The following is a 24791-nucleotide window of genomic DNA, read 5'->3' as shown; positions in this document are numbered from 1 at the left end:
GTTAATGTCTTCCCAAAGGATATTAGTCGGTTAGTTCTCGGCCGACGTTCGAACCCATGACCTTCGTGTCGCGGAGTCCAGACAAAATCCCTGTAAACCACTCGACAATGACATTCCCTGTTATGATATGGATCAAGGTTAGTTCTGATTGTCTTTGTTTATAAATAAACGGGATATCTAGAGGAGGAGGCGGGGGGGGGGGTAGAGTGGAGAATGTGCATTAGCCTGAAACCAAACAAACTGTGGACATGGCAGATTGCCGAGTTTAGTGTCAGCCTATCAAAGATTCAATCTTGACGTTATGATGGAGTTTATCATTTTGTTGAGATAAACTAGGCTGTCACAATATAACCTGATCGCGATATGTAACACTACCCGGCGTGAACGGGCATTACTGGAGGTAATTTGGTCGTGTAGTTTTACTCCATTTAGGGGGAAACTCGGGGAAAAGCGGAGCTCTTACTTCATCAATCATACCAGATATAGAAATGCCTGCACGAAGAATGAAACAGCACGAGGATAAGAGCAGAAGAGAATGAAGAAATCATGAGACAGTCATTATTGCTGGCATGTTGAGGCTTGTATGCAAGACATCTTGCTCCAGCGCTGTTCCTTGACCGAATGAAAGTTTGAAAGGATTTCGGTTTAGTTTGGTACCTGGACTTGAGCTGAGAGACAACTGTTTGTACATACTTCTTCAAGATGTGTACCGGGATTATGAGAGTTTTATTTCTGCTTTCCCTCGTGTGTTTAACGTCACAGGTAAGATATTCATCTATCCATTATTATTTTGTTTCTTCCTTCGCTTATTTCTTTCTTTCTTTCTTTTTCTCTTTTATTTTTTTGCCTCTTATTTTCTTCTTCCTTATTCTAATAATTCTATTTTTTTTTGTTTTTATCCTGATTTTCTTCGTTTTACTTTTTTTTTTGCCCATTGCTTGTGTAACTGTCAATTTGTCGGATATGTAGGCATTACGGCCGTTGCACATGCAAAATACAAAATTATTTTGTTGATGTTCATCGTGGGTTTTGTGTTCTTTATCACCCTCAATCGCGTCGGAAGCAAAAAACCCTTACAGATCTTCAAGTTATTGACCTCTTTCCTGGTGATAATATATATATATATATATATATATATATATATATTATTAATCACATTTATAAGTGCATAGAAGAAAAAGAAATTCTAATGAGAAAAGACACCTTTCACTAATCTTTAAATCAAGTATGAAATTGACACATGATTAAATAGTATTTAATGTGCCAATTCCACCATAAATGAAGCACACCTATTTGATTGTTAAAAAAAATAATCGAAGATTATATGAAAAGGAAAAGAGTAAGTATGAAACGGAAACTCGTTTAAATGAAAATACTCTAAGGTAAGAAGCATCATAACTCTTGCATACATTGAAGTTTGAAGTTTGAAGTTTTATTTATTCCACATTTTACATAGACAAACAGTTTATATTATTTATTTTTTTGTATAAAGGCGTATATTATTATAAGAGTAGATTTCACACAAGATTTCAAATCAAATATAATGTACGGAAATAAGTACGAAATGTCGAAATATGTATATGCTGTATAACAGGCTAGCTAGAACATTGTTAAATGTGGGGAGTCTAGATAAAAAGCATAGCTTGTATGTGAATAGGCTCCCGTACCGAGTAACACAATATAGTAGGTCTGGATTTAAAAGGTATTATATAGGAGGTGAAAACGGAGTAGTATAGTATGAGATTCCAGAGACGTAATGATACCATGGCTATTGGATGTTAGTTATGCATGGTAAAAATAGGAAGACGATCAAAAGAATGCTGCAGGATTTTTTTTTTTTTTTTTTTTTTTTTTTTTTTTTTTTTTTTTTATTTTTTTTTTACAAGCATTAAACGTGGTTTTACTACAACACACTGGCTATTTACAAAAAAGAGTTGAAAATGTGAAAAAGATGACAAAAATTGAATTTGGCTAAAAAAGAAAGAAATATTTTTAATGAACATACTGAATAAAAACATCGACCTGTTGTATGTAGTGTTTTTGCCATCCCAAATGATTGAAATAAAAAACGGAGCTAGAGTCGAGAGCAAGAGTAAAAATCAAAATCATCAGACAAAATCTGGAAAGAAAGGGGGAAACAGGAATGAGTTTGGGAGAGCTGCGAAACACGATTGAAGAAATACTGTACGAAAAATAAAACTGTTGCAAACGTGCTTTTGCAATCTCACCTTGGCTATCAAAATCATGTTCGTGATAAACCTCTTGGGAATATACTGAGAAATATCCCGGGCATGTAAATATGTCAGAAAAAAGTCCATTACCCTCGGCTCCACTGTTTTCTTTCAAATATGAACTTTATGATGGACCACGTTCTCTTTGCAATTAAGGAATAGTTGTAAATGAAAACGGGTTCCACGGATGAGATTGCATAAGTGATGAAAAAGGAAGATATTGAAAGAGTGTTGGTGTATCTACAAATGGGAGGGGCATATGTACACGTGACCGGGTAGCACTTGAAAGGGGGCGGAGAACAGGCGTGGATCCAGGGGGGGGGCGAGCGGGCCTTGGCCCCCCCCCCCCCCCCCCCCCCGCAAAAAAAAAGGAGACAGAGAGAGGGAAAAGAAGAGAAAGGGAAAGAGGAGAGAAAGGGGAAAAAAGAAGACGAAGGAGAAAGGAAAAGAGGGATGAAGGAGATCGGGGAGGTGGGGCAAAAGGACTTGCCTCCCAGGCTGTTGCCTCCCCCCCCCCCCCATCCCAATCAAAAAATAAAAATAGAAGGAAGGAAAGGGAAAGATAAAAAAAGAAGAGGAGATAAAGGGAAGGAAAAAAGAGGAAGAAGAAAACAAAAGAAGGGGGATATCAGTTGCAATTTTCCCGCCAACAGATTGTGGATCGAAGGGGGGGGGGGGGACAAAAGGCCCTTGCCTTAAAAGAGGAGAGTTAAAAGGGAACAAAAAAGAGGAAGAAGAAAGAAAAAGTAGAAAAGAAAGGGAGATCAGTTGCGGTTAATCTCGCCAACAATGTGTGGAGCGGGGTGGGGCCAAAATGACCTTGCCCTCCTCCAGCAAACATAAAAGAGAAAGAAAGAAGGGAAGGGAAAGGAAAAGAGGAGAGAAAGGGAAAGAAAAAGAAAGAGAATGAAGAAAGGTAAGGGATATCAGTTGCAATTTTCCCGCCAACAAGGTGTAGATCGGGGGGGGGGGGGAATAAAATTCAAACGTGGTTTATTTCTAATTCCATAACGGTGATTTACAAATAATGCTGAAATGACATAATTTTAAGTATATCATACTTTTTTTATGCGTTTGTTGAAAAATGACAAACTCCTAAATTTACAGCCAGGCAAGGAAATGCTTCTTGAGATGCCTACATGTCAGGGCTCGCGGAACGGCGGGGATCGGATCCTCGAACCCCCACCCCCCCCCCCCCCCCACCACACCCACTTTTTTGAAAAAGTATATTAAAGAGAAAAAGAAAGAAAGAGAGCAAGAAAAAAAAAAAAGTTAACTGCCAGTGTCACATTATAATGAGGTATCAAAATATGCTCATCTAACCATGATTAAATGCCTAAAACCCGAGGCTCTGCCCCCTGGATTCCACCTAGGGCCTAAGGCGGGCCCTTAGATGCTCATCTGTTGGTAATTTAATGCCTAAAACCCCTGATTTCTGTGGGCTTTGCCGCCTGGGCCCACGCCAATAGTTTCCTGCCAGTGTCACAAATAATAAGGTATCAAAAAATGCTCATCTGACCGTAATTAAACCCTAAAACCCCTGAACTTCCGGGGGCTCTGCCCCCTAGACCCGACAAAGAGCCCTAAGGCGGGCCCCTTGATACTCATCTGACCGTAATTGAGTGCCTAAACCCTTGGGCTTCGGGGGCTCCGACCCCTGAACCCCACGCCAATTAGTAACCTGCCAGTGTCACAATTAGGTATCAAAATAATGCTTATCTGACCGTAATTAAAAGTCTAAAACCCCTGAACTTCGGGGGCTCTGCCCCTGGACCCCGCCGAGGGCACTAAGGCGGACCCCTGAGTGCTAATCTGACCGTAAATTATTGCCTTAACCCCTGAGCTTCCGGGGCGGACAAGGTATCAACATATGTTCATCTGACCGCAGCGCGTAGCCAGGGGGGCGGTGGGGTGGTCCCCCAAAAAATGCCGGCCAAAAAAAGAGAGGAGTGAAAAGGAAAAGGGAGTAGACAAAGAACATTTTGAAATTCAGACAAGGATTACGAGTCGAAAACGTTACAACGATTCGTCTTCTTTCTCTAATAATTTAATGAAACGTAAAATCTTCCGCGCTTCGCGCGAGAGGGGGAACCTGAATTTAGACGAAGATTAAGAGTCGATAACGACACAACGAATCGTCTTCTTTCTCTAATGATTTAATGAAACGTAAAAGCTTCCGCGTGAGGGGGGGGGGGACATAATTCAGACGACGATTATTTTTGGGAACGGTACAACGAATCGTCTCCTATCTCTAATAATTTATTGAAATGTCAAAGCTTCCGCGCTTCGCGAAGGAGGGAGGGGGAAAACTCGTCCCTCCCTGCACCCACCCCCCTCCCCAATTACATCACTGCTGGTCACCATTACATACCAATATTTGGCTTGCATAATTTCAAATTTGGCCCCCCCCCCCCCCCCCCCCCCCAAGAAATCCTGGATCCGCGCCTGGTCGGCCGTCTGGTTGCTTACTTACAAGCATTTATGCTTTTTAAGCAGTCAGGTAAAATAACCACCTAATAACCATCAATGACGTGGGAGATAAAGTAATACCGTATGGCACTTGTGTTTAAAGGAGAGTTGGTTTCTGTGGCCAAGAAAAGTTCTATCTATATGTAAATGAGACAAAATGTGAAGGTATAGAAAATCCACATTTTTAATCACGAGTTAATTATATGTTGATATGTGTATATAATTTAACTCGTGATTAAAAATGTGGATTTTCTATACCTTCACATTTTGTCTCATTTACATGGGAGATAAAATAATACCATATGGCCTTGTGTGTAAAGGAGAGTTGGTTTCTGTGGCCAAGAAAAAAATCTATCTATATGTAAATGAGACAAAATGTGAAGGTATAGAAAATCCACATTTTTAATCACGAGTTAAATTATATGTTGATATGTGTATATAATTTAACTCGTGATTAAAAATGTGGATTGTCTATACCTTCACATTTTGTCTCATTTACATGGGAGATAAAATAATACCATATGGCACTTGTGTTTAAAGGAGAGTTGGTTTCTGTGGCCAAGAAAAGTTCTATCTAAATGTAAATGAGACAAAATGTGAAGGTATAGAAAATCCACATTTTTAATCACGAGTTAAATTATATGTTGATATGTGTATGTGTTTTTACGCGTAGATCATAATCAAAATATTATACACGGTTCAGCATTTGCTCAAAAAGCTACAGACCATGATTAAGGAACAACGTACCATAACTCGACTGTCTCCAATAACATTGATAGCGGCTTCGGAGAGGATCTCCTTATAGTAAACCTATACACGACTTTTTGTTAGCAATGGAATCCAATGACCGGGGTAATATGTAAGGCGTTTAGACACATAGAAGCTCTATACAAACGTGACTATTATCTTTAAACTTGAAATCCATTTTACATAACCCAAGAAAATGTCAGACAAAATCCATTAAACTATAACTCCAAAGCCTGTGCCTAAATTAAAAACTTTAAAAACACCCACTAGTAGATAGAAACGCACTCTCTTGAATGCTATCATTTTTTTGTAATTAGATTATCCAAAAACTCTGTGGAAACAACATTTCCCATACGATGAGGTAGAGTAATTGAGTGCCTAAAACCCTTGGGCTTCCAAGGGCTCCGACCCCTGAACCCCACGCCTAGGGACCTGCCAGTGTCACAATTAGGTATCAATATAATGCTCATCTGACCGTAATTAAATGCCTAAAACTCCTGAACTTCCGGGGCTCTGCCCTCTGGACCCCGCCTAGGGCCCTAAGGCGGACCCCTGAGTGCTAATCTGACCGTAAATTATTGCCTTAAACCCCTGACCTTCCGGGGGCGAACAAGGTATCAACATAATATGTTCATTTGACCGCAGGCGCGTAGCCAGGGGGCCAGTATGGTCCCCCAAAAACCGCCGGCCAAAAAAATAGAGGAGTGAAAAGGAAGAGGACGTATGAAGAAAAGAGTGTAGACAAAGAACATTTTTGATATTCAGACAAGGATTAAGAGTCGAGAACGTTACAACGATTGGTATTCTTTCTCTAAAAAATCTTTCGCGCTTCGCGCGGGAGGGGGGAAACTGAATTTAGACGAAGATTAGGAGTCGATAACACGACACAACGAATTGTCTTCTTTCTCTAATGATTGAATGAAACGTTAAAGCTTCCGCGCGAGGGGGGGGGGGGAGGGAACATAATTCAGACGAGGATTATTTTTGGGAACGGTAAAACGAATCGTCTTCTTTCTCTAATAATTTATTGAAATGTCAAAGCTTCCGCACTTCACGGAGGAGGGTGGGTGAAAACACGCCCCTCCCTGCACCCACCCCCCTAATTACATCACTGCTGGTCACCATTATGTACCAATATTTGGCTCGCATAATTTCAAATTTGGGCCCCCCCCCCCCCTAAGAAATCCTGGATCCGCGCCTGGTGGAGAATGCATGGAGAGGAGAAAAGCACTGTATGGGAATCGTATTTTAGAGGGAAATTTCTATGATTTATTATGGATAAGATGCTGATTATAAGTATCGGCTTGCATGGTAATGTAGATACATGTATACATGTAAAAGCGTCGGTTAGAGAGGATGGACGGTATAGGAGAGGCTCGACGTTTCGAACAGGTTGACTAATCCGTCGTCAGGAGTGCGATATATAGCTGGCGTGCGTGAGCTTAAGCCACCGGGTTGTTTATCATGCAGTAGACGGATTGGTTGTGTGAACCAGTGAAGAAAAAAAAGCATAACAATTTACTGGTCATCATCTTCGATAAAAAAAAAAACACAACTCCCATTTGCACATAGGGACCTGTGTTGATAAGCTTGAGTTCCGATAAAGATAGAAAATAAATTCTCAGAGAATCCAACAAAACTTACACTGAATGTTCAAGATTACAAATAAATGACATGTGCCGAACGATTTTGGTAGAAAATGTATCTGTGCGGCTAAGTAATGAGCATAGATAGATAAGGAAATCAAGGTAGTTAATGTGCAAATGAGGATGATTTCCAGCGAGTTTGTGTGAGGTTGTTTTTATTTTAATGGTTCAAACAACCAATCTGCTCCAGGATAACAAAATTTATCCAGAATGAAGCCATGTTCTCTCGACATACAATACCCATACCACAACTCAAGATTAGCTTAAGCACATGGTGTCGGGCCTTCTTACCCGGATTTCCTTATCTTTCTATGAACATTTTTCTATTATACATTCACCCTAAATATAATTATTGTAAATATGTCTTTACACAACCCTTATATGAAACAAATCGTTTCGCCATCAAGAACTAAGAATATGAATGTACATGAAATTTTCTGTTCAGAGCAAATTGAAGAGGAGCTCGCAAGATACGTCGCAGTGTTGCCAATTTGTGTTTCACTGATGACCACTTTAAACAAAAATAATGACTTTCCCATTTTAATCAGATATGGTTCAAACTTTTACCAATTTGATCCCCTCATTTTTCCGCGTTTATCAAAACCAATTTGATATCAAAATGGATTTTCCCTTTAAACATTGGGAAAATGGGGAAGAAAATTGAACTGACAACAAAGTAGTTAGTTTAGTATCCTATAATTGAAAATGAGTACATGTGATGATTATGCTTCTTAAATGTTTTCCTTGTACTGACAGTCTTTTTTAAATCCATTTTTAATCATAGAAAGTGTATTTGTTTGTTTATTTCGGATCACGCGAAGTCAAGTCGCATTAGCAGACAAACTGATTAAGCCTAAATGTGCCGGCTAAAAGCCAGATATGCCAATATCGTTTCTGAATTGTTTAATTGTTTAATCGTTTGCCTGATTGTTTATCATGCTCTTGTCAGGGGTGAATACGTGCGCAATAGAAAAATATCTGTTAGTATTATCTTTCACTGGCAGAAGCAAAACCCAACTCGTCATCTACCACTGGCATTGCGCTATTAAATGTCGAATACCCCACCCCCCCCCCCCCCCAACAAAAAGGGGGAGGGGTACATGATTACATCGTATGAAATGTTAGAACCGTATGCGTTTTGTGTTTGGACAACAAACATAATTAATCATGATTATTGTACCTTTGATACAAAATCTGTCAAAATAATCATGACAATATTTTTCGGATGCATATTCTCGAAAAAGAAACAGGTGCGTGTGAATGTTATCATCAACATCCGACATTTCATCACTGTGGTATGCTGTTAAACTCATCGTGTAAAAATTGTAATCTTGAGTGCGCAAAGTGATATGATTATCATTGCAAAAATTGTGAGGATTTAATGGTAAACAAGCTTCCTTCTTCAAAAAATGTCAAAGGTCCGAGACATACAAACTCAAAACCCTTGAGATTAGATGTAATACAGGCTATGAAATATCATAATCCGGCAGCTACTCGCAAAAAGGTCGTACTGACAGCCATTGTCAGAGGCAGTAACAGCCTTCTTGCGGAGAGCCGACGAATTTATTTTTTGTCTCGATTTTTTTTTCTTTCACACCATTAGATTGGTAAAGCCAAGATGGTGATAGCCCAGAAGTCACGGCCTCTTTCAAGTGTCACAAATGAGATCGCAGACATCAGCACAGAGCAGACGACATCCTCACTCGATCACACCCTATCTGATATCGATCGCAGGATTGACGGTCTGGATTCCCAGATTCATAGTTTAAATGTGTGAGTATAGTGAGGTGAAATGGCAGTTCAGCAGTAGCAGTTTCAGGGGGGAGGCTTTGGGAGCCCAGCCGTCCACCCAAATTCGTAATTATAAATTATTTTAATCGAGGAAAGTGTAGAATATGAAGGCAAGCACCCTCCCCCCACCCAGGCCCTACAAAGCCCCACAACCCAAAATATTTTCTAGAACGGCGCCTAAAATACAGGATGAATACGCTTACCCAGATTTTAATCCCGTCCTACACTTCTACCCCTTACTTGCTTCTAAATGCTTACATGAAGAAGAAAAAAATTGAATTCAGATATCTCAGGTGATCGATGTCTAGCCCGAAATGACAATTCCTGATGACATTAAATTAAAAAAGGTAAGCAAAAGAAAAAGATATAGATATGATTGGCGTAGACAGGTGGGGGATACGCGCTCCTATTAAATCACGAGACAGAGAGAGAGAGAGAGAGAAGAGAGAGAGAGAGAGAGAGAGAGAGGAGGAGAGAGAGAAAAAGAGAGGGAGAGAGAAAGGGAGAGGGGGAGGAGGAGAGATATTGATAGTTAATAATGGATTTTAAAAAAAATTATATCATCTATTCAAACATAGATATCCATGTGCATTAATGTGACAATTACATTTAATTTTATCTCATGCAATACATGACATTGTATCGAAAAATAAGAAAATAAGCTACACGCAAATGCATAATGAGATGAACATAATTGGAGCGCTACAGAGTAAACAAGAAGTTTGATGTGCTTGCAGCCCTCGGTTAAACTAAGAATAAATATATAATGAAGAAAGTGACGTTCTGTATTATAAGAAAGATAGAAAAGGGGAAAGAACGCTGCTTTTCGCACTACAAAAACAGTAAAACCTGTCGATTTGGGAAAAGGAAAAGAAGAAAAACAGAGGAAAAAAAGAAAGCTGATGGTTGGAACGGGAGAAGAAGATGACACAATCTTCTCCAAATCCTCATCCCAGTGAGATCGCTTTGATCTGTCGCGTTTCGAGTCATGAGAACCATTTTCTAATCAATGAATGCCAGTGTCCATCCGTGACTGAACCAACACTATGCCTATAAATATGGAGCTGGTGCACATATTGTTTTATGATAGATCAATCTTCCTCAAAATGATGATCTTTGATAATTTTTCTGACAAAAGCAATTTGAAATGTTGCGAAACAAAACACTAGACTAGGAATCGTCTAGACACATTTGATATTAAACAACTACAACGATATTTCAACGATGCTTCAAGCAAAAAGAGGGAAAAAAGGGAAAGTTAAACAAATTGAAAATTGACAGAGGATAGCTAAGCGGCTGTAATGAAATACGGAGGACGTGACAAATTTGGCGTTTGCAAAGTCAAAAGAGTTCAGTGTGTTAGTTGAGGTCAGTTAAAGAAGGGCAATAGGGCTATACAGGGGCAACCCATAAATAGCTAGGGTTTTGTTTTTTATTGAGCTAAATTAGATGGAACTCATGCAGTACGTGATCGGGTAGGACTAAAAGGTGTGATTAATGTGGTAAAATAGCTTCAATTCTAACAAGAAAGTGATAAAATGACAACACTAATGGGTTTTAACGTCTTATCGAGGCCACCGAAGGAAAATTTATCTCAGCTTGCTTAAGAATAGAAAAATGAAGATTTCATTAAAGAAAATATGATACCTTAAGCAATTCGTTTACGTGCGCAGCTGAGCGTAGCATCTTGTAGCATTTTCCGTTGTGGGAGAGGGAGTGAGATGGGTAGAGAGGGGAGAGAGAGAAAGAGAGAGAGAGAGAGAGAGCAAGAAATGATTGCATTTTCTTATATTCTTTATCTCTTGCAATTACAAGTCAATCACACTGGAAATTCCTTTTTGTCTTAATATATATATATATATATATATATATATATATATATATATATATATATATTACCGTTCCCTTTGTTCCCTCTCGGATTCCCGATGATGTTGCACTACGATACACGACTTTTTATGTCTTTTATAAAATCGTTATTTCATTTCATATCGGTATGCATGCACCTACATATCTGTATTTTGTATTTAACTATGATAACAGTATATTGCCACAGTTTTTTTAATAATATATTAGTAAATTAAAGAATCTATAATATAATTATCCACCTTTATCTTTGAAAGAGAATATGCCGTTCGTTTAAATATCTTTGACATGATTGTAAAAGCTGTTGAATCACTTACCCGATATATGTTTTAAAATCAAAGAAAGAAAAACCGCCCTGAAGCTTTAAATATTATTTGAAAAGTTTAAAACTGTAAAAAGAATATTTCATTTGTATAATATCTGTCACCATATTTATTCTTTTTAATAGCTTAGTTTTTTTTCCTTCAACGCTGCTTGATTGAAAAGGTCGCATAACTTTGAGGACGACTGTTTTCATAGCTGGAAATATGTATCGCTATAAAGCGTCATTGTCGTAAACAATAATTATCTTTTAAATATTTTATTTGTGGCACTGAGTAGATTTATTATTTCTTTTACATACGTAGAGGCACCTATACAATTGTCTTTGTTTGAAGTTGTGATTTGTTATTTGTGTAATGAACATCAATAACAAAAGAAGACATTATCCCATTCTGTCCGTATGCCTGCGGGTAATTCATTTAAAAAAGGAACTACACTGATTCAGTTTTATAAATTTTAACCACTAAAATTCAAGAATAAAAAAGGGCCTCACATTACAGATAAGTCAGTAGCCCAATATATAATTAGTTGGGCCATTACAAAGCAAAGGGAGCAAGCTTGAGTATCTGGTACATGCATACCGTGTGACGTCACAAACAAATTAGCGCAGGCTTTGAGTATCAACCAAAGACGTTTGAATATATATCATCAACCATCAACATCTTATGTGACGTCATAAATAGGTTAGCAAAAACCTTTTGTATCAACATACTGTGTGACGTCACAACAAATTTAGAGCTCATCGGAGGCAAGGAGGCAGACTTTAGAAAGTAATCTGATTTCGTTTTAGATATCCAACAACAAAACAATAAAACAAAGAAAATCACATCCGGTAAAGTAAAGAATATATTAAATGAAGACATATTGTGGAAGCAGTACGATAAGTTCGCAAAAAAAATATACTAGTAGAATTAGACGTTTTACTACTTTAATGCTAAATCAAACTCTTATAATTGTTTTTCTGTCAGTCTCGTAGTAGACACGTTTTGGGTTATTGTGTCGCTTTAAATAAAAACATACAATATATGAATAAAAAAAGATTAACATAGGTAGTTTTAGCATGATTGATCGAATTAAAAGTATTTTTTTTTAATTCTCAAACTTCAGCCCTTTCCTCTTCCCTCTCTTTTCTTAAATAGAGATTTAAAGCAAATCTTAGAGAGGACCCCAAGTGTTTCCAGTATGGAGGAGGAAAATGCCGAACTTCGCCGAATGCTTAGAAATTTCGAGCGCTTTTTCGGCACCCTATACGCGGAGAAACCCGAAGCATTTGACGCCGAGGCGAACGCCGAAATAAGGATGTCAAAGCTTAACGAATACCTTGGCAACCGAGAGGCGGAGCTAGCAGGTTTGCGCCCGGCACCATCGACGGTTATTGACACGGAAGAAACCTTTGACCCGGAAGTACTTGGCAGAGCCCTCCTCCAAATTACAGAGGAGAATTCAAAACTGGCAGAAAAAGTTCAGGTAAATCAGAGTTTTTAGAAAATAATTGGAATGATCTTTTATTTGTTGGGAGTTAGGAAGCAGTCTGAAGTTAAAGTGGAAAAATGCTCTCCCCATTTCATGTTAACATCCGTCACTCATAACACAAGCATCATTTAAAAATAAAAGTGTGCGTACATATGCACAGCTGTAATTTATTATTCTAAAATCATTTCAGTGAAAAACGAAATCATTTCCGTCTCTAATCCTTATTTATAACTATTGATCATTATCGTAATATAAATTATAGTATGAACAACCTTACGTACGCAATAACACATTGCCGCCTCCCATTTCTGATTTCAAATTCATTATTGTACTTTATATTTTGCTCAAACTTCTATTTACTTATAATATATCATTTTAATATTCATGAGAAGAAAGAAAAGTTTAAACAAATATAAAATAAAATAATATATAATGTAATTCGAAAGTTTAGCCCAAAATACTGACGAGTAAAATGTAAAACCTGCATTCAACAGCTACGTATACTCTCAAGGTCATCCTTTCACATTTTTGCCGCCATTTTACCTAAATTTCAGAAACTACAATCAAAAGTTGACATCACTATCCCAAGGAAAGAGAATGGCCGTGATGACGTCATAGAAGAAGTGAGGAGACGTAGGAGCCCACGTGACCTGCATACACAGAATTTGATGAATGGTACCTCGTTATCCAATGAGGTAAATTATTGGCGTTCCTTTATACTATGAAAAGTGATTTAAATATTTCCCTTCCAGAGCCAATGAAAGGGGATGTGATGGTTGAAGAAAAATCATATTAAATGAATGTATTTTACAGTTTGTACAGAAAAAAGGATCTTGAGTTCTTTAGGTGAGCCCATTTGAACAGCTCGGTATTATATCATCAGCCAAAAGTAGAAGCGGGGAGCGATAGTTATCAAGTTTCTGGAAAGTGTTAGACCAAACTGAGAAATATCCGGCAAAAGAATATGCAACTTGTTTAATAGTCATGCTAAGTAGTTTATGTCACCACACCACAAATAGTTCAACATTAGGGGCTTTTCGATTTGCACGACGAGAACGTGGACTGCAACTGTGACATCCTTTTAAGGCACTGCCACTGCCTTAAAAGGACGTAACACCCCCACGCAAATCGAAAAGTCCCTATTAAGCGCAAGACAAAGACAGTGATACCTTTAGAAAGCAGATTAAAACCCCTAGCCTGAACCACCGTTGGTGCAATGTTTGTTATAATATTTTCATTCGTATTCGAAACATTGGCAATGAACTGATTGTGCAGATTTGGAAAGAAACATTGAGAATTCCTTCAGAACTCTCTCCACCGGCATCCCTGGCTGCGGATTAATCCTCATTACCAGGTCCCTCGGAGAGGACCTTAATCCGTCGGTCCTCTGGTTGCTTACTAACAAGCTTTTATGCTTTCTTAGCAGTCAGGTAAAATAACCGACCGACCACCAGTCCGCTACAATCGACATATTTTGTTCCACTTGGAGAGAATTGACACGAAGGGGGACATTGAGTTACGTAATGGAATATAGCCGTGCAGATCGACAGCGATCAGCAACATCTTAGAAAGTCGTTTTTGACTTGGAGCAGGCTGCAAAATGTAGAGCGCCCTCCCAGACGAAACACCCTGCATGATAACCATCGAGCTATAATGCCTGAACATATCTCATTACTCGTTCTGTGTATTCACCGGGAAATTAGTTTTAATGCATGGTGAAATTGACTATCACTGCATCAAGGAGGAGGATTTAAAGGAAGACGGATCTTTGCGTTGATGACCAAGAATCAAGCAGTTTGAATCCTCTTTGCCCAAGAAGAATAGTAAATTTCAAGCTATAGAGCTCGTATTAGAATACAATAATTATGTGCATAAAAACTTAATTTAATCCTCCACAGATTGTCGCGTCTATTTTCTGCCTGGTATGGTAGTGTGATTAAAGTTCGCACGTGATCTAAGTTCGCTATATCAAAAAAATAAGTAAGATTTCGAAAATCTGATATCACCAATGGAAAGAGGAACTTAAAATTACCCAGAGATGAATTTTTTTTTTGGAATAGGGTACGAAATTATGAAAATATTGACAAAAGATCGGCAAATTTTGCAATCTTTTGCGTCCGTTCCGAAAAATTATCAACTTACCAAAAGGGTTTGGAAATTTTCAATTTGAGAGCAAATTTCCTCAAAATTGTAAGTAAAAAGTTGTACTAACTGGTTGTATGATATCTTGCCTTGCAAATTATGAAATTACCTTATTTTTGATAAATCACATTTAAAAATAAATCAGCAGTTCACCCCCGTGCGTGAAGTTAGATTATGTTGTTTTTATGACTTTTGAGATGCAGCGCGCACACACGATCGGACAGCGAATTTTTAGATCGCGATATCTCCGAAATCCTTCGAAGATAAATTTCTAGTTAACCAATCTGTAGTAAAAAAAAATTTGGTCGTTCATTTAGTAATAATTGAAATAAATAAATTTGTGTAGAATATGAATTATGAATAAGCTATTGGCATTGAGTTAATGGTTTATTCCAGGTCATCCATGCAGCTTCACACCTAAGTTCTTTTCTGCTCTTCATCATATTCCATCTGTTTTAGTCGAAGATGTATTACATACCAATGATATCATTCCTTTCCGCAGACGCTATCTACAATCAAACGCATGCTGGCGCAAGAGATCGCCTCAGCTTTGGCAACATTCAACGAATCGTCATCAACGCCATCATCGTGCAATTCGAGCAGCAATACGGTGTATACCGACATCAGTGATGACGGAATGTCGACATCGGAGGAGATCGAAATCCTGACGGAAGATTTGCTCGGGATTCCTACATCCTCTCGTAAGTTCTTAACATTTATTAAAAAATAAAAATAAAATAAAAATAATATTAATACTGCTACTAGTACTACTACTAGTACTACTACTACTACTACTACTTCTACTACTACTACTACTACTACTACTACTACTACTACTACTATACTACTACTACTACTACTACTACTACTACTACTACTACTACTACAACTACTACTTCTACTACCTACTACTACTACTACTACTACTACTACTGCTACTACTACTACTACTACTACTACTACTACTACTACTAATAATAATAATAATAGTAATAATAGAATAGAATTAGTAATAGTAATAATAATAATAGAATGAGTAATAATAATAATAATAATAATAGAATGAGTAATAATAATAATAATAATAGAATGAGTAATAATATTAATAATAATAATAATAATAATAATATACATATACATATACATAAATGATAACCATGAGCTATATTCTTATTAATTAAAACAAAATATGTGACATTGATTAGGAGTTTAACATATACACATACGAAGGGCCTATTATATCATGGTCGACGACCCCCCCCCCCCCCCCCCCCCCACCTTCCAATGAAGGCGTACATGAGTGGTGAGATCATTTATTCTTTGAAGAAGAAACAAATCTACAGAAAAAAACAAAATGACATTTTTTAAGAAACCATAACCTAGAAAAATAGTAAACGGTACATATGCATGTTCTCAATTTTGCATCATTCTAATCCCTGCTTATTTTTTATTAGACCCCCCCCCCCTTAAAAAAGGAGGACAAATAAAAAGAAGAATATGATTTTTTCCCCTCCGTTTATTCGTTTACCGTTTTGTTTACAGGTAGGAGGAAATCTGCGTTTTCGGTCGCCAGTATGACGTCACTGTTAGGGTCAACGCAACCTCAGTACGTGACCTTTGAACATGTCTACGTCAACAAGGGGCGGGACTTTCTCGTTGACAACCATACATTTGCTTGCCAGATCGCCGGATTCTACTACATTTCTTTCAAGTAAGATTTGGTTTTGATTTGATTTGATTAGATTCGTGCAAATTTCAGCTCTATTTGAAGGCTTACTCGAAATTTGATAAATCCAAATACACTCATAAATTTGGAATATTTGTTTACCCTTTTTGTATGAAACGGTTCTGATATTTATTATTCATAGATGAAAAGTGTTTTCTCAGAGCTTTATTGTCAATGCCTCTTGAGATTGATCAATAAAGTTTTGAGAAGATGTGAACTTAGCCTTTCATGAATAAATCATATTGTCACAGTCGTTCCAGGAAGAGGAGTATTAAAAAAAAATCCAACTTTATTTATGGGCAAAATTAATAGTGTATAATATAAATTCAGGAATTTGTATGATTCCTTTGATGGGTTTTGATAACCATAAGGCCTAAGAAAAGATGTTGTATTGCCCTTTAGGTGCCCAAACATGGGTCGGAAATCTTCTTTTTATTCAATTTTTTTTCTCCCTCTTTGGGCTGATATTTCTCAGTTTTGAATGCTTTAATATTTGTTTTCTCTATAAAAACGGTAACGAAAAGAAAAGGTTTTTTAAAAAAGCCGACCGTAGATTTCAAGATTGTGGGGTCAGTCGCAGAGGGCAATACAACATCTTTCTTTTTTGGCCTAATCTTGCTTGCCAGATCTCCGGTTTGCGTTACATACACGAGAGATTTTGATTCATTTAATCAGACTTGAACAAACTGGGGCAACATCCAGCATTTCTATGGAAATTGGCGTTAAGCCTATCTGCACCCGTTTGGCCAGGAGGGATTAGACCTCCCAGCATGGTCACTGACAGGTGGTTATCTCATCAAATCAGCTCTCATTTAACATAAGAAAAAGGGGACCTTGCGGGGCCAATGGTCACCGCTTAGGCATTGTTTGCTATATAGAGGGCGCAAGTAGCTATAAGTAGTGCAGTGGGGCTTAAGATATCAATAATTATTAAAAAGTCATGCCATGGATTTCGACAACCAAACGTTACCTTTCCAGATCATTGGTTTCTATCGTATCACATGCAAGTGAGATTTGGTTTGATTTAAGTTGAAAATAGCTTCCGTTTAAGCTTGAGTACTCTGACCGAGAAATCAGAAGATTCACGTTCAGATGTTAATTGGTTTCTATTGCCGCCCTTCCCATTTTGGACATTTATCCCTGTCTTACGATTACTTCTAAAAATATTGATCTGGCGGCGTCTATAGCAAATACATGCAAATAAAATGACAGAAATCAATTTCTTTCATTCATATTTAAAGCATTATTTGAGGTGGTGTAACAAAAGAATTGCGCCTCATCTCTTATATCGGGCAACCTATATCCACCTCTGTATTAAATATTTATGTGCCGCACTAATAATCTCCCCGTGCCACATTGTATCGGTCTATTTTACAAAGCCACTGTATTGCACAGAGCAATCCTTCCATCAATTTGTCGTGCAAAATTGCACGATTGGCAAACGAGTAACCGTGCAGATTGGCGAGGAAAGCCGCCGAAGGGTTCAATACAACTTGTCTTTTAAAATGTTCAGTGTCATTGATATACAGCGACATTCAATTGTTGGAACACAGCCTGACGACGTAGGGTGCGAATTCGAAATTGTCCCCCCCCCCCCTCCCGTTTCGAAAACTTCTGAATCCGCCCCTGTAATGTGTCTATATTTTGTTCTTAAAGTACTTGTTCTTCAACCTTGCAAAAAATACAATATGGGAGGACAGCAACAAGGAATGTTTTCATATTTAATACTACGAAACATTGCTCTGATATGTGTGTTTACATGTATGTCGTGCTCTTGAATCGATGTAATAGCATATTTGTAAAGCGCTTAGAGACATTTTTATTAAGCGCTATATAAAAGTTAAATGTTATTATCATTATTATTATCGAATTGTTTCATTCCATTTCAAATTTGAACACAGCTTGCGTTCATATGATGGTCGCCATCTCGGTGTGACACTGATGAAAAACGAAGAGGTCATGACCGCGATCTACTCGGACGCGAGCAGTCGGAACGTCATGGAGAGTCAGAGTTTAATTCTGCATCTTGAAAGGGGTGATCGGGTCTATCTTCGGCTCGGCCCTTCGGAAACTTACGGAATCTACAGCGATTTTCGGAAGTACAGCACGTTTAGCGGCTTTCTCCTGTACCGCGGTTATTAGTGGTGTGCGAGTGGGATTGTTGGATAGGGTGGGAGAGATTGGGCGAGGGGGAAGGGGAGAGAAGAGAGAGAGAAAGAGAGAGAGGGGGTGAGATTTGGAGTGAGTGAGGGAGAAGGAGTCCTGGGAGATATAGACAGATAGACAAAGAGAAAGAGAGACATATAGACACAGAGAGTGAGAGAGCGAGAAAGAAAGAGTTGTAAACAAAGAGAGGGAGAGAGAGAGAGAGAGAGAGAGAGGGGTTGGGAATGTGACAAAATAGAAAGGGGGAGATAGTTCTTTGGAGAGAGGAAGACAGAGAAAAGAGACAGGGAAACCGTGACTGATCGAAGTGAAGAGTTTATTATGTAGTGGAAATCAGTGCGAACATTATGATGAGAACCTCCCATATGTCATGTTTATCTCTACATGCATCAAAGTAAGTGATACAGTACAATCATTATACAAATTAATATTCACAATGTAAGACTGGAACAGGCTCTGTTTTATGTTCACGTTTCGGTGGAACACATAGGCCTGAATTCACAAGGAGGTTTGTAGACATTTATGTTCGTCATATGACGCTTTTTGACGCGTTTCAGACCAAGGTTTGTCTGAACCTTGGTCTGAAACTCATCGAAACGCGTCACATGACGCACATAAACCTAGGTGTGTCCCTCCTTTGTAAATTCGGGCCATGGTGTTCAAGCAATATACATTTGCCATGGACGAATGAGTAATAAAGAATGACAAAATTGGAAATGGTGCGTCTCATCTCACTCAAACATAATCATCGTTGCGTGAGATGCGTCATTTCGAAGCGTCACCAGCTACGTTAATCAAGCCTGTGAGGGCAAGTAGTGCATACACCAGGGGGGTGTTTCACAAAGATACTAAGTCGAACTAACTCTAAGTTGGACTTAAGGAGAGCCATTTGTAGTACATAAACAAATATATTCAAAAGCAAAAATTCAAGTATTTAGACTTTTCATAATTCCATATCACGAACATCTTGATAAATCACCTTGATAAAGAAATATGAGTGATTTGAATTCAAATTTTCTGCCTTTTAAAAAAACTTTTTCAAAAACTACAAAGATGCTAACGGCTTTCCAAACTTAGAGATAAGTTCAACTTAGAATATTTGTGAACACCCCCCCCCCCCCAGCATTGCAGCTCAACGTTTGCACTGCGCACTTACCATTCGCTTTTCTTTTTTTTTGATGTCACTCTCAAATGACGCATCGAAGACGACGCTAGTCACTAACGCAGTCCTACGTCAGCAAATAGGGACTTTTAGATTTGCACGAAGACAATGTGGATTGCTACGGTCGACGTCCTTTTAATGCACTGCCTTGAATGGACGTCACACGTATCAGTCCATGCAAATCTAAAAGTCCCTATTGACGCATCGAGTACAACGGACATGATACATCGTAAGGCATTGAAACAAATATGTACGACCGTTGGGCTAATATCTAGGAGAAATATTTCAAGGGAATGTCCCGTATTTATGGCATAATAGTAATATTTAACGTGTCTTTTGTCTATAATATTATTATTTCCAAAAAGGTGATGACGGTACGTGATATGATTCCGAAATGAAAATATTTTGATATTTCATTCACATGAAAGCTCAACTAAACCTTATCATATAAATAAATGTAAGAATGGGCATAATTAAGAAAAACGAGTGGGGGCACTCTTACAAAATCATGATATAGTTTCATGTTTATTACTGTGCTATGTGACACAAATATCGAGTTTGTATTATATGAATACGAGTAAACTGATGTTTTCATTCAGGCTACCAACTTAACTGTCTGAATATAAAAGCAATGTTGGTTTGTTTGTTTGTTTGACTGATTTTATTTCTGCGTTCAAAAATATACAAATTCAAAGTCAAAGTACAACATTTCGAACAATAACAAATACAATGAATACAATGTTTACAAAAGTAATTAAATGAAAAATCATTTACAATTATATCATTCGATAAACATGTACGAAGCATACAATAACATAAGAAATATGAAATATTTTCAATAAATTAGAGAGGTATTTGGAACGCAGGAGACCACCATCGTGAGCGGTTAGGCTGGAGATGGATGGCGGCCTCGTAAAAAGAATTGGCGACATAACTCTCTTCGAAAAACTGAGTGATCAAGAGGTGCGGTGCAAGTGCAAGTGCAATGAGCAGTTGCATGATAAAGAATAAATAAGTCACGGTTTTGTTATACTAATTTAAAGAGAGGGGAGCATATGATTGTATTATTTGTCGTTTAAGTGTAGCTTTTAAGGAGTAGATGGTTGAACAAGACTTTATGTTGTCCGGTAAATCATTCCAAATGTCCGTGCCAGAATGTCTAACAGATTTGTGTGTTATTGATAATTTGGGTTTGTAAGATGGAAGTTTCCAGATATGCGAGTAGAGTATGAATGAACGGAATTATTAAACCTAAACATGTTATCAAAGGATGGTGGAAGCAGATTATTAACATAATAACTGCTACTTGAGTAGTGTTGAGATCGAAAATTTTTAGTGTTTTAAGTTTATAGAATAAAGGATCAGTGTGAGCTAAGAAATGCGAACCTGTACAAATACGTATGGCTTTCTTTTGCAGTTTGAAAATAGAATTAATTTTTGTCGAACCGCAATTTGCCCATACACTATTACAATATGTTATATACGGGAGAACTAGCGAATTATATAGTAGGAATAAGGTTGCATGGGGTAGAAGAAACTTTAACTTGGAGATTATTCCAATACTTTTGGAAATGCACATTAGATGTTAGATTTGTTTTCTATTTAAATATTTCACTCTGATCTGATAAAACTTGGATCATCTTAAAGACGTCGTTTTTATGTCAGTACAAGTTAAAAACAGTTTTTTCCTATGCAATTCTGCATTACAACATGATACCAATTAAAATCACTTCCTATATTGACAATATATTACTTTCATTATTACAGAAGATTTGTTTTCTTCAAGAAATGACCTGACCCTAAATGCTATCATAATATCACAATTGCTATAGTGATAGGATTAAACATCAGCTAATAAAAAATTGGATTATAACGAAGTGATTTGCGTGATCCTATGTGCACTTTGTAATAATAGGACTTGCCTGTATATTTCTGCATCAGCTATTATACCCGTTTTCATGAGACGAGGGGTTATTGAATATTACCCTGCAATGAGTGACAAAATTAATGATCATTATCACTTTATCATTTACATTTCATATCATGCATTGATCTATACATTACTTGCAAAGTAATACGCAAAATTTGACTTCATTTATTACAAGTTTCTCTATCACCAGGATGTCAATTCATGAGAATGAAGATTTTCAAGAAAGTGCGATTTTTCAAAGTCTCACTCAAGGGAGGGGAGTGGGCAGGGATCAGCAATAACATTCATAGAAAGTTTAGGAAATCTGTAAGTAAACATCATGGAGACCCTAATGTCATGCCCCTCAAACATCTTGGCCTGAAAGAGTGGGGGCACGTCCCCATGTCCCCTAGGGATTGACGCCTCTGCTCAATTTGTATTTCGAATTAAACAAAAAGCTAGCGGATCATCTTGAAGTGAACTGAAATCATAATAAAAATGTGTATCATATATTATGACTATTTCTATGCATTCATTTATTTTTGCAATTTGTCTTATAGTATCTAATTCTATCCCTCTTTAAGTATTCACACCGTGGCGTAGCATGGGTCCACTAGCACATGCAGGGGGGGCATCATGCGCGGATCCAAGGGAGGGGGCCGTGGGGGCCTTGCCCCCCCCCCCCCCGCAAAAAAGGGGGAAAAGAGAGAGAGAGAGAGAGAGAGAGAGAGAGAGAGAGAGAGAGAGAAGGAAAGGGAAAGAGGAGAGGAGGGGAAAGAAAGAAGATGAAGAAGAAATAAAAAGGGGGAAAAGCAGATCGGGGGGGGGGATAGTCAAGCCTCATAGCTGTAACCCCCCCCCCCCCCCACCACCACCACATTAACTAATAGGAGAGAAGGACGGAAAGGGAAAGAAAACAGGAAAAGAGGAGATTAAGGGAAGGAAAAAAGAGGAAGTAGATAAGGAAGAAAGGGGAATTTCAGTTGCAATTTTCCCGCCTGTTGTAGTTCGGGGGCCAAAAGGCCCTTGCCTCCCCCCCCCCCCCCCCCCACCACCACCCACTCCTGCCCCCAAAAAGGGGTAGGAAGGAAAAGGGAAAGCTAAAAGGGAACAAAAAAAGAGGAAGACAAAAAAAAGAAAAGGGTGAAAAGAAGGGGAGAACAGTTGTAATTAATCCCGCCAACAACGTGTAGATCGGGGGGGGGGGGGGGCGAAAGGCCCTTGCCTCCCCCAGCAAACCTAAAACAGAGAGAAGGAAGGGAAGGGAAAGGAAAAGAGGAGAGAAAGGGATAGATAAAAAAGAGAATGAAGAAAGGTAGGGGAGAACGGTAACGATTTTTCCCGCCAAGAAAGTGTAGATCGGGGAGGGGGCGCACTGGCGTACTGATGGGGGGGGGGGGGGTAACAGATGCCCCCCAAATATAATTCAAACGTGGTTTATTTCTAATTCGATACCGGTGATTTACAAATGTTGCTGAATTGACATAATTTTTCGAGATTTTTCCTCAATCTTTAATAATTATACTTTTTTATGCGTTTGTTGGAAAATGGCAAATTTCTAAAGAAAGAAAAAAAGAATAGTGACCTGCCTTTGTCACAAAATTATGAGGTGTCAAAATATGCTCATCTGACCGTGATTAAATGCCTAAACCCCCTGAGCTTCCGGGGGCTCTGGTCCCTGGAGACCACCTAGGGCGCTTAGGTGGGCACCTGGATGCTCATCTGACGGTAATTTGATGTTTAAAACCCCTGAGCTTCTTGGGTCTTCGCCCCCTGGACCTCATGCCAATTAGTGTCCTGCCAGTGTCACAAATAAGGTATTATTATACTCATCTGACCGTAAATGCCTAAATCTCTGAGCTTCCGGGGCTCTGCCCCCTGAACCTAAACCAATGGCCCTAAGGCAGGCCCCTGGATGCTCATCTGACCGTGATATATTGCCTAAAACCCCCGAGCCTCCAGGGGCTCCGCCCCCTGGACCCCGCGCGCCAATTCGTGAACTGCCAGTGTGACAAATAAGGTATCAAAATATGCTCATTTGACGGTAATTAAATGCCTATACCTCCTGAGCTTCTGATGGCTCCATCCCTTGACCCCGCCGATGCTTCGCCCCTAGACCCCACGTCAATTTACGCTACGCTCTGCCTGATCGTAAATACCACCCCCCCCCCCACCCTACTCACTTACTTAGAGAAACGTTCAGCGGGACCTGCATGTAAGAGTGGGGTGATGCGGATTTTTGTTGGTCTACCCCCCCCCCCCCCGCCCCCAAACGTTTTGGCTCATTTCGCCACTGCCGGACCAATATTTGGCTCGCATAATTTCAAATTTGCCCCCCCCCCCCTAAGAAATCCTGGATCCGCGCTTGGGGGGCGCAACGGGGTTAGAAGTTCGAAACAATTGCAAAGCCACCGATTTTTTTTTCTCGCTATTTTGTGGCCCGTGCCCCCATTTACAGACAAGTGTGAAATCGCGCAAGGCAAAAAAAAAAAAAAAAGCTCTATTAAACGGGATGTTCCTGATGAAAATGGGAAAGATGCCAAAAGAAAGCTAAATTCATGTAAATCTAATGTTTGCCAAATGAACGCCTAGATCAATGCAGATTTGTTTCGTTTAAAGCAATGTTGAATAATAATATGATGTGACAAATAAAGTAAAAGCACGGCGTAAAAATACGGCGGTAAGTTTTTAATATACGGGAATACGGTAAAATATTCGACGCGAATCGGAAACCCATACAAGCACACTTAAAAATCAAACAAGCAAACGAACAGAAAACAACATGAACACAACAACAATGTGATTTTATGGTAATATAATCACCCAAAATGCGCGAATCAAGATATAGCATTGCTTTCCCTTTCGACTTTGTAGACAAGGTAAAAAGTTTAAAGGTAATATACAAAGTTTTGTAGGGGTCATGAATTTTGTTCAACTGAACATAATGGAAGCATATGCGATTCTACAATATTCAGTGATCGTTGTCGGCGTTGAAATTGAGTCTATTAAAGTTATGAAATTGTAAATAATAAACTCTTCAAGTTGTATAGCTTCCTCTCAAGGTCAAGATATTAATTAAACTATAAAACAATGTTTCTTGACTAAAATCGACCGATTAGCTATTCCCGGTCGGGAATTATAT

The 24791-nt window shown here is 38.5% G+C and overlaps 1 protein-coding gene across 1 annotated transcript; it reads left to right on the top strand.

Moving 5' to 3' along the window:
* Positions 1 to 371: 371 nt before the first annotated feature.
* Positions 372 to 18636, top strand: LOC100890904. The gene is made up of 7 exons (XM_003723289.3): positions 372 to 762; positions 8697 to 8866; positions 12211 to 12538; positions 13099 to 13239; positions 15189 to 15387; positions 16229 to 16397; positions 18314 to 18636. Exons 1-7 carry the CDS (start codon positions 703 to 705, stop codon positions 18552 to 18554), a joined length of 1308 nt encoding a protein of 435 aa, XP_003723337.1. The 5' UTR covers positions 372 to 702; the 3' UTR covers positions 18555 to 18636.
* Positions 18637 to 24791: the final 6155 nt, after the last annotated feature.

The sequence above is a fragment of the Strongylocentrotus purpuratus genome, unplaced genomic scaffold (assembly GCF_000002235.5).
Source record: "Strongylocentrotus purpuratus isolate Spur 01 unplaced genomic scaffold, Spur_5.0 spur5_scaffold_12, whole genome shotgun sequence".
NCBI classification, from domain to species: Eukaryota; Metazoa; Echinodermata; class Echinoidea; order Camarodonta; family Strongylocentrotidae; genus Strongylocentrotus; species Strongylocentrotus purpuratus.
The sequence above is the reverse complement of the archived record's forward strand: the minus strand, read 5'-3'. Positions and strand labels throughout refer to the sequence as shown.